Raw genomic sequence first — 11,731 nt, 5'->3', positions numbered from 1 at the left:
GAGCCATTACATTATGACCACCCTGCTAATAACATGTAGGAGCACCTTTAGCCCTCAAGACTGCTAGCACCCGCCGTGGCATTGATTCCACAAGGTGCTGATAGGTAGTCTGAGGTATCTGGGACCAAGCGCCCACCAACTGGTCCTGCAATTCCCTCACATTGCGAGGGAGTAGCGTGGCAGCACGAATTTGGTTTTCCAAGTAGGACCACAAATGCTCTATTGAATTAAGGTCAGGTGAATTTAGAGGGTGGTCATAATGTAATGGCTCTTCGGTGTATATATATATATACGCATTAAAAGAAACTTAGTTCATGCATTATCTTTTAAAATAAGTTATGATAGTAGAGAAAAAAATCCCTCGTTTCAATTGAGGAGATTCTTGATAGTTGAAAGATGAATATATAAGTGAAAATAATTGTTGTAATAATGTTTTTTTAAATCTAAGATTCGTGGCGAATTTAGGTGTTACAAGCAGACTCATTTTATTTATTATACTTTGTAAAATAGAATCAGCGTTGGTGGACGGGAGGAGATGAATGAAAGGATATAGATGAAAAGTTAGAGAAGCTTATACACTGCTATCTAGACAAATGAAATATTGAAATAAGACTTAGGAAGATAGAACTGATTGTTCAGAAGTTATTAAATATTTTATGTTCTACAAAATGTAAGAGTTTAAAATTTTGCCTATTTATCTCTATCTAGTATCATACTAAATTGTTAATCATGTAGAAAAATGAAATCAATAATTCTCCAACCACCAGATGCCTCTGTAAGCACCTCTTCTAGCATCTTATGGTCATTTTATTTGTATCTACCTATCTACTATATCTATTTCTTTCTCTCTGTCTCTCTCTATCGTAAATGAGTTATTCGAGTATATTTGCTCTTTAACTTGCATTTAGTGAATGCAACCAATATGGTTATCAAAATTTTATGGTGGTTATTTTTATTGTATATATCATTGCATTTTTATTAATTTATAATTATTGTAAATTGAATATATACCTATTGTAAACAGTAATATCAGGTAGCCATAACAATTCACTTTTAAGTTGTAAATAGCCATCGTAGTCAGTAGTGTTCCATTGCAACCTATTATCAAGCCAGTGCTGAAAATTTCAAAGAAATATTATTACCTATACTACTGATAATCAAAGGTTGCAGACAAGCTTATTTTCAAAATGTTGGTAATTTATATGGACAAAAGAAAAAAAATTTATAAGAGAAAAATAGACTTAAAGTAATTATGCTTAAAATTTTGAAACCCTTTTTCGAAAGTGGGATTTATTAATTATTTTGTGGCATTAAAAAAGTATTTTGAATGCTTTTTTTCTATTTTTTTTTATCTTTGCAAAATTATAATTTGATAATAAAATTACTTTTAAAGTTTCAATATACTATTTTCAATATACCAATTTCATTAATTCCGTTGAATCTTCTAACAATTATGAACCTTAAAAGTTTAGAAATTATATCAACAAAAGTTTATAAAATAGATTGTAATTTTTTAAATTTCCTGTATGGATTTTTTACTCCCAAATATTTTTGCTAATGATGTGGTTAATGATGTGATGCTAATGATGTGGTTTTGTTTCAAAATTGGTAAATTAAATCAAAATATTAAAATTTTTTAAACTAAAATTAAATTTTCAAGCCCCACTTAATCCCAAAATAACTGTTATAGAATTCAGCACAGATATTAAAAACAATTTCTTAGGTGTTTATTAAATCGCGATTTTTTAAGATCAACCACGATTTCTTACTTTTGCTAGTGTAGCGTGTTTTGATAGTGTTGCTAGTGTAGATTGAAAACTGAATTTGTTGTGAATTTGTTGTGTTAGTGTGATGACGTCACGATATTACCACAAATATTTTTTACTTCGGAGATATTGATAACAGATATAAAAATACCTGATACCACGTTACATAAAGAAACTATTATTTCTTTATTTTTTGATTTTTAGTCTTTTTCTCCAAAATTATTTTGATAATTAATTACTTTTTGATTTTCCTTTCTTTTTATTACTTTTTTTCATTACTCTATGTTTACGCTTAGTGATTTTTCTAAACTAAGGGTTTTTATTTTTCTAAAGATTTTTTCTTTCATTTTTTTTGCTTAAAATTTTTGATTAAAAATATTTAATGATAAATTTTAAGCTTTATATGTTTAATAGTTCTAACACTGCGAAATATATCTAATACTTCTATTTACTCTAATTTTTACTTAACCCGAACCCAGAAAAATAATTAAGTTTAATTTATTTGAGCTGTTAGAGAATAAGAAAGATTCGTACTTACCATGTAGAAAAAGGAATCTAAAGTGAATATACCTTTTTCTTCGTCCTAAATTTGAAAAAAAAAATCAATTTATATTTTAATATTTTTATTGTCGATTATTAAATGTGTATGTTTAACTGTCCGTCATATGTTTACTGAAAACAAAGAAATTATTACACTTTTAATTGCCTTTTTAGAAAGTAAGCGGAAGCTTTTCTTATTTTTCGCACAAAATGTGAAAAATAAATCAATAAAAATGCTATATATCATTCATTATTACAAATTTATAAGTAAATAAGTGTTGACATAAAAAACCTTATACGACGTTGTAAAAAAAGGTTTCTCAAAATTGAGCAAAAATTTGTCAAAATAGATGAATAAAAACGTCGAATTTAATTATCTGGATTTAAATAGTCCTTTGAACTTTTAAGAGAATGCTTGGAATGAAAGAGAAATTTTCCATAAATTTTAATTTGTATCATAAAACATTACTTAGTAACGAATGGGAATAGCAATCTTTCCTTCAACAAAATGTGATGGCATGAAAAAAGAAAATACAGTAATAGTGAATCATTAGGGCACCGAAATTTTGGTTCATTATAACCGGGAGTTTACTATATCTGCATACAATTTTAACTCATTTTTCCGAAACTGCACCCTTTTATGACACATTATTTAAATGAATGACCCATAAAAAGGAATACAAAAATGATTAAAAAACAATATGCAGTAATAAAAAATGTGTTCACTTTTATTTCTTATGACTCTTCGTCTTGCGTACAAAACACTTAGGGATGGGAAACTGAGGTAGAAGAAGCAAACAAGAGAAAGATGCTTATGGCTATATTCCACTCAATAGACGGTTTTAAAAATAAGTATGCATATTTTATGTAGAAATCTCAAAATTATGAAGGAAAAAAAAAATCATTCGAAGACAGAAAATAGTTCATAATATCCAACTTCGTCTTTTTTTCTTCTTACACTATATGCGGGAGTTCACTATAAATCATGTTCACTATAGCGGGGTTTCACTGTGTAGGAAAGAAAGCATACTTTAAAAATTAAAAAGAGCTGATGTATAATCGCATTCTATCAGAAACATGCTTTTATAAAACTCAATATTCGCTGAATGAAATGTTTATATTCAATAAAATGTTTTATTCAAATCTCTTTATTAAATTACGAATAAATTTTCAGACGACTAAAAAAGAAACATTGCATTTCATAGTTTAAAATTTTTTTTAAATGCGATTCGTTACAAAATGAAGAAAATTGTGATCACCACAAGGTGATCACTGGTTACCCATTGGCAAAATGTCTGTTGTCTAAATTGTTTTGGAAAAGAAACTTTATTGTGTTTTCCTCCTGGACATATTTAACTGTTAATCATGAACTGCTCGGTACACAATTTCACAATCATATTTAAATGCAGCTCAGACACATTCTGCGTAATTTCTTTTGATGACTGTTGTTAATTTACGTCGCACTAGAGCTGCACAATGGGCTATTGGTGACGGTCTGGGAAACATCCCGGAGGATGATCTGAAGACATGCCATCATAATTTTGATCCTCTGCAGAGAGGACGGCACCCCCGCTTCGGTAGCCCGACGACCTGCGTGCGAAGTCGAACACTTTAGGGTATCACAGTTTAACGAGGACCCATACCGCACACCCTCGGTCCCTACGCCGACTGATCCAAGTGGTCACCCACCCGCACACTGACCGCAGCCAGTGATGCTTGACTTCGGTGATCTGCTGGGAACCGTGTCTTAACGTTCAGTCCACTGCGGGACCTTTCGATGACTGAATAGACATTGAACAGTCAATCGAGACCAATATTAACATTTTCAGATTGGTACAATGGTGTTTGATGGAGATTGTAAGCTGCATCATACACCCGTTTCGGATTCACAAGTTCATACATGAAATATGATTTGAAAGCTAGTTTTTTCCCCTCAATTTTACGTGAATAGTGAATGAATCATTTATGTTGCGTGGAAGACAGTCTACGGTCTTGTGCAAGTTATTGGGTACGTTGACAATGGATCCTCTTATCCTGATCAACACCCAGTTGTCGTATTTGCATGAAAGGGGTTCGGAGAGTCACCATTCACTCTTCGGTCGGCTTCAATTCTCTCAACCACTTTGGTACTTTTGTGAGGGACTGGCTTCGTGCTTGCGTTTGCGAACGGAATCCTTTCGTTTTTCCGTTTGTGTGTAACGCTTAAGTTATTCCCTCCTACGTTCTTTGGCTTTGTTTTTTCCAGCTTCGCTAAGTTTAGGCCTTCGCATCGTTTTTTTTTCTTGCTTCAACTCTAACTTTTGGGACCGTGTCAATCAGTTTGGACCCTCTTTATTTGTGATATTCACCTGAATTAGTATTGAAAACGATCCAGTATGAACTGTAGGTTAGAATTTCTGATTCTTAGTTAAAACAATGAAAACAAAAATATCGTTCAAATGATGAAATTCTCTTTTATTCACAACTCAAGAAGTATTTATGGGATCTCTCTGATCTCAAAGATAAACTCACCAACTTGAAAAAATAAGAATTACTCTTGATTATTGAAGTTGAAAAGTGCCATGAAATCCAATCCGAGACCCATTTTGCTAATGAGTAAGAAATGTATTCAAATTTAAAAATCCCATGTGATCTATATTGAATATAGAGACAAATAAGAACAGTCTATATTTATTTTTGTGAAAAATGCATAGTCACGAAAATGATGTAGAGGGTGAAAGGTTCGTTGATCGCCAGTAGGATTCGAACCAAGGAACAACCTACAGTAGGATGCAACATATAGTAGGGTGTACAGAGCGCCAAAGAAAAAAAAAGTAGACCACCCTGACCAACTTTTGATCTTATCGGATCTTCACGTTCTAGGACTCAAACTTAATGTCTCGAGAGGGTGACCTCAAATATACTAATTAATTAGTGCAGACGATATCTTAAGTGTTGAAATCATGCACAAAAATGTACCTTCTCTGAATAAACATGTCTTTTTTCTGACGGATTTCTTGTTCTTAAAATATGGAAGGCAATTTGGAAAATATGGTTCCCATTATTTGACCAAGTAAGCCATCTGAAATTTGGACCCCATAATGTTAGTTTTAGTTTTTGCGTATTTCGCCATGCCTCGAGAACTTTTTAAGAGAATTGAAAAATGTTTGCACACTATTGTAAAATTCGTTTTTCCAAAGATGCAAAAAATAAATTTTCGTAAGTATTTATTATTATTTCATTGAATAATAGTAGAAAAAGTTTTGAATTGTAAGGTATAAAATTTCTTACATAATTTTAAAGCATGTAGGTTCTTATGACAAAATATGAAATTTGAGCGAAATCGGTTGACAAGTTTCTAAGAAATCGAATTTTAAAAAAGTCGTACATTTGAACTATTATTGTATTATTAGACGCATTATGACACACTAAGTACCAATTTCAATGGTACAAAGAGTTGCAATTTGGAAAATAGGGTCCCAGTGGGTCCCAAAAAGATTACCAATCACCCAAAGTATGACCAGACAGGAGAACAATGATTTAATTTCACTTTTGGCTTCACTCGCTATTTCTTAAAAACTTTTAAGCGAATAAGAATTTTTTTTCTAGAATATTAATTCATGCAAAAAATTAACTTTTTTTAAAAAATTACTTAATATTTTTTAAAAAAAATAATCATTTCATTTAATTGAAAAAATTTGAAGTGTAAAGGAAAAAAAAATACTATTTTAAATTATCTTATTTTAAATTACAAAATTCAAACTTTAAAAGAAATAGGTCGAATTAAGATATAAAATTTAAAAAAAAAAGTATTTTTAACTATTAATTTCTCAAATATTGTTCATCCGATTTCTTTCGAATAGTGAATTTTGTCATTTTAAATCACATAGTCCTTAGTAAATAATTTTCGGTCCTTAGTAAAAAAATAATTATTAAAATTTATTCTTATTTAAAGAGTAAAAGACTAAAAAATGAGTATATATGACGTAGCATTGAGACCACGCCCATTCTCAAAAATTACTCAAAACGGCATAACATGATTACATGAAGCTTCCTAACTCTATCTGAACGGTGCTCAAAATTAAAAAAACGGACCACCTTAAATAACTTTTGATTTTTTAAGTTACGAAATTCGACACAAAGACTCTCTGAATGAACATATCTTTTTTTCAACGGATTTCTGACCTCCAAAATACGAGGGTTGTCCATAAAATAAGGTTCCCAAGGAGCTGCGGACGTTAGGAACGCTGTTAAGCGGGGTTTGGTGGGACTGTCGTATAACTTGGCTCCCTTTCCCCCAATTCCAGCCCCGGTGAGCTATCTACAACGTTAATTCTTGTCTTGGTAGCCGTGAAAGATGGAGCTTCCATTTGTTTCTCCCGCCAAGTGTGAATCACGCTCTGTGATTTGTTTTTGTGTGCGAAAAACGTTCCTCCAGTGAACATTCATTCCCAACTGTGTGAGGTACACGGGGAAAAGTGTATGAGTGTGCAAAATGTGCGCAAATGGTGCAGAGAATTCAAAGACGGACGTACAGACGCCCATGACGAACAACGTTTTCGGACGAAGTGTTTGCGAAAGTGGAAGAAGCAACGCTGAAAGATCGAAGGGTGGCGGTTCGGGACCCTAGCGAGATGATCCCTGATGTAAGTAAGTCCTGCATTCACAGCATTTTGAGAGACAGCTTAGGATATGCCAAGGTTTGTGCTAGGTGGGTCCCGATAATGCTGACGGATGACAACAAACGGCAACGTGTGGAAGCAGTCCGGAATTTTTGGACTCTGTTGTCACTGGGGATGAGACCTGGGTTCACTACATGACACCGGAAACAAAAGAACAATCCTGTCAGTGAAAACATCCAGGCTCGCCGAAGCCGAAGAAGTTTAAGCAAATTCAGTCTGTCAGCAAAGTGATGGCGAATGTCTTTTGGGGCAGGAAAGGGTTGCTGTTGTGCGAATTCCTGCCTACAGGCACAACAATTAATGCGGATCGCTACTGTTGGACGTTGAAGAACCTTCGGTGCGTGATTAAAAACAAGAGGAGAGGCATGCTCCACAAGAGGAGAGGCAAGTCCACCCGTGTCACAACTGATCTCATCAACAGATTTGGATAGAATACTGTCACACATCCTCCTTACAGCCCAGACTTGGCCCCAGTGATTACAATCTCTTCCCTGAATTAAAGAAACACTTGGGAGGGACGCATTTCACAACCGACGAAGAGCTGAAGAAAGAGGTTTCAAGCTATCTTCGCGGCTCGGTGGCAGATTTCTACGACTCAGGCATAAAGAAGATGGATTATGTCGAAAAAAAGAGGGAAGTCTAAGCTTTCCAAACATGTATTATTCAATGCCAATAAACATGTTTTTCATTGTGAAAATTCGTTGGGAACCTTATTTTATGGACAACCCTCGTATATTAGTCGCAATCTGGGAATTTAATAAATATTTATCATTTTTATTATTTTATTCAATAATAGTCGGAAAAGTTTTGAATTGTTAGGTATAAAATTTTTTACATTATTTTAAAAGGCTTAACTTTACATGGCAAAATGCAAAAACTGAGCAAAATCAGTCGAATAGTTCCTGAAAAATCGAAATTTAAAAATACAACTTCTTTGAAATTCGATTTTTCAAGAACTATTCGACCATTTTCGCACAAATTATGTATTTTGCAACTTAAAATTACATACTGAAAAATGAAGTAAAATATTTCATACCTTACAATTCAAACTTTTTTCGACTATTATTAAATAAAATAATAAATATATACTAAATTTAATTTTTGCATGGAATTATCTTTGGACTCTTACATTATCTTTTTACAAATGTGTGCAAAAAACTTTCAGTTCGCTCAAAAAATTCTCGAGCTATGGCGAAATACGCTAAAATTAAAATTAGCATTAGGGGGTTCAAACTTTGGACTGCTCCCCTGATCTAATGACTAGCCCAACTGCGGTTATATTTTGGAGGTCAGAAATCCGAAGCCGTTGAAAAAAATGTGTGTTAATTCAGAAAAAAGTACGTTTTTGTGTCTGATTTCGTAACTTAAAATATTGTCTGCACTAATGAATTAGCATATTTGAGGTGACTCCCACGAACCATTAAGATTGACTTCTAGAACGTGAAGATCCGAACATTAGATCAAAAGTCATTCAGGGTGGTCTGTTTTATATACTGCTGCGCACTGTGGTGGTTAGAGCATCCCAACCCTGATTCAGCCAACGAACATTTCTCTCATACATCATTTTATAACTTACTCAAAAGTGAGCTACTTCAATTTTGAGCATGTCACTGTACTTAATAATGAATGCATGGGGGGAGGGCTTCAAAATAGTCCATTGGAGCTATATTTTGACACATTTTTGCTCTGTTTTGAGAATTTTTTTTTTACAGTGATTACAATAAGCATTTTATTGATTGGAAGATAATTTTCTTTTACAAATAAATAAATTGCTTAATTACATTCACATTACATGTAAATAAATAAAGGATGTAAGTAAAATTTAATTATAATTATATCAATGAGATAAATTATAATAAAAACAGTTACAAAATAATTCTTTACTTTCTAATACATTTTGTAATTTTATTTATAAAGAATTTCATTTCGTAATTTTATGATCATGATGAGCTTCTTGTAAAAAAGCAAGTTCTTATGATTGTTTTCAAATTTAAAACAGTCTGATGTACAAACAAAGAGTACTTAAGCACTAAATAAGATATCGAACAAAATATGCTTACAAAATCGAGTATCTGACGAGGCAAAAAAGCACTGTAGATATCAGTTGAGTTAGTTCCATTCGTTGGTCTTATTGCTCTGTCATAGTTCTTAAAAATCTTATCTTTTACAATCTTCATTTTGTCCATTGTATCAGCTTGTTCCGAAAATTGTATACACCCTAGAAAAAATAACCACATTAAAAAAAAAACCCTTTTACGTTCTGATTTTTCGTCAGTTTTCTATATTCGTTCTTTAGTTGTTTTATATAATTCTTTGCATTTCTAAATTAGTTAAATTCATTACTTTTATTGACTTCCATAAAGTGACGATAAAAAACAATTTTAAACATAGATTTTAAAGTAAAGAAAATACAGTTTTAAAAAAATATCCCGTCAAAATATAAGTATTTCATCTTAAAGTAACATTTTGAAGTAAGAAGATCAGTTTTTAAAAAGTGAGAAATATATGTACATACAAGAAAATGTATAATTCAACTACAGAATTTTTTGACTTCAAAATTATAATTTGTTTTGAAAATAGCAATTGTACCAGAAAAATTCAATTTTATTTTAGAATTGTAATTTATTTTCAGATTTTTAATTTTGCTTTAGAATTTTAATTTGTTTTCAAAATTATAACTTGTGTGTGTGATTTCATAGTTATAATTCAAATTTAGAATTTTAATATAACTGTAAAACTATTTGACTTCGAAATTTTGATTTGACAGCAAATTTGTTTGACCTCAGATTTGTAACGTAGCTTTTAATACAGCGAAACATTAAAATTCCGAAATTGTCAGAGTTGTCATAGTTAAAAAAAAGTCAACAATAATCATTCAACTTTGAAAAAAAAATGCAACTACAGTCTTTTAATTTGCTTTCATTTTTAAAAATCTTTATTGAGTAATCGAAATCTAATGTTTTGATATAACAGTTACGATGCATTTTTTAAACATTTCTGTTTTGTTTATCATTATTTTTTATCAAGATTTTGTGATAATAATAATAGATTAACATATTAACATATACATATCATTAAAGAATATAAATACAATACTTCTGCTTTTAAAAAGAATCATTTAATATTTTATTATTTAATGAAAATAATTAGTTTTCTTTTTAAAACTTATTATAGAAATAGAAAAGAGACTGTTTACCTGTGAAAAAAATTATGCTAATAATATAAAAACATATTCGATATTTCGATACAATTCTCTCAATTTCCATGATTCTTTCCTTCCAGAATTTTCTCCTCCTTTCAGTTATGTTTTCACCTACTAATCACACTCATTAATGAATTAAAGAACCTGAGATGCACGATGTCTCACATTTCGTGAAAAAAAAAATCAAGCACACCTCTTCACAAAAAAATGGAACAACCTAAAGTGTAACACATACGATTACTTTCAGAAATGGTTTCTTATAACCCTGCGATTTGAATTCACATCTACTTTTTGTTTCATTGTTGCACAGCAGAATGCTGATATAATAAAACCTTTTACACAGTTATTTTATCAGCATATTGCAATTTTCAAAAAAGAGATTGTCTTATTGCAAATCCCGAATCCTATGAAAATAGGCATTCTGCTTAGGACTGTGGTTTCAAACCTATGTCAAAACTAATTATAAATAATAAGCAGAATAAAAATTAAAAACGTTTTTTCGTTGTGCTTAAATGAGTAAAATAATTCCATGGTTACTTATAGAAATGGTTTTTTATGACCTTGATTTGAATTAACTTCTCCACTTTACCTATCATTTCATTTACAATTATTTTACAATTTCATTCACAGTTGCAGTATATTGCAATTTTTAAATATATAGTCAGCCCTTTATTGAAAGTCCTGAATACTATGAAAATACAGATCCTGTTTAGGAATGTTGCTCTGAACCCATGGGCTACAGACCTAATGTTTAATGTAAATTCGATTCTATTAATGTTTAATTTTTCAGTCCCATAATTATTCAATTTATCAATCCCAAAGAATTATTCGGTTTGTTATTATTATTATCTTTTATCGATTCTATTATTATACTCGCTTCTAATTTTTATTTTTATTAAATGTATCATTATTATTACTGTTTAGTTTAATTATTTTATCTTTTCTAATATTTTAATTTCATAACTTTAGATGAGCGAGTTTCCAAATTTCATCCTTCATTTTCTAACAACGAGCACTAGTCAATGGGCAATAAAAATTTCTAGTTTTTCATTAAGTATTTTATTTAGAAAACTATAAAACTATTTCAAAATAAATTATAACAAACGGAAGTTGTAATTTAGCACAATTAAATTTTAAAACACTACAACAAAAACGTAAATTCTGTAAATTATGTTCACGATAAACTACTTTAAACTTCAATGTATCATTATTATGGCTCAATGTTGAAATTTTATGTGCCTTTATTATGATTCAATGTTAAACCAAATTTCCTGTAAGTGTACGAAAGCCAGCTATGATTTCTCAATCGAGGAAAGATAAATGATATATCATTCAGGGTTATAGATTTTATTTTATAGGTGACATAAAAAGCTTTTGCTACCACAATGTAGATTTTTGTTTAGATAAATTAAAAACATGACTTTTTTTAAATCCTTATATGAAATTTTATAATATTATACTGATTTATAAGCAGCCTCTATCTGGATATTGATGATTACGCATTTATATATATATATGTATATTTGTCGCACATAATTGTCTATGTTATCTGTCACACAGAA

General features: G+C 30.9%; 2 protein-coding genes across 2 annotated transcripts in view; one reads left to right on the top strand and one right to left on the bottom strand.

Annotated features, from left to right (window-relative positions):
• Positions 1-10,318, bottom strand: part of LOC107455795 (neuronal acetylcholine receptor subunit alpha-7-like) — an 18,984-nt gene extending 8,666 nt beyond the window's left edge. Inside the window, exons 1-4 of the mRNA XM_043052062.2 lie at positions 10,164-10,318; positions 9,028-9,185; positions 2,305-2,349; positions 1,012-1,115 (exon numbers count right to left, since the gene is read on the bottom strand). Of these exons, the coding sequence (XP_042907996.1) occupies positions 1,012-1,115; positions 2,305-2,349; positions 9,028-9,185; positions 10,164-10,233 (377 nt within the window). The 5' untranslated portion in view covers positions 10,234-10,318. The remainder of the gene's footprint in view (positions 1-1,011; positions 1,116-2,304; positions 2,350-9,027; positions 9,186-10,163) is intronic.
• LOC107455789 (FH1/FH2 domain-containing protein 3) overlaps positions 1-11,731 on the top strand; it is a 137,893-nt gene that overhangs the window by 23,870 nt on the left and 102,292 nt on the right. The gene's annotated exons all lie outside the window — the stretch shown is intronic.

This window comes from Parasteatoda tepidariorum, chromosome 1 (assembly GCF_043381705.1).
Source record: "Parasteatoda tepidariorum isolate YZ-2023 chromosome 1, CAS_Ptep_4.0, whole genome shotgun sequence".
In the NCBI taxonomy this organism is placed as follows: domain Eukaryota; kingdom Metazoa; phylum Arthropoda; class Arachnida; order Araneae; family Theridiidae; genus Parasteatoda; species Parasteatoda tepidariorum.
The sequence above is the reverse complement of the archived record's forward strand: the minus strand, read 5'-3'. Positions and strand labels throughout refer to the sequence as shown.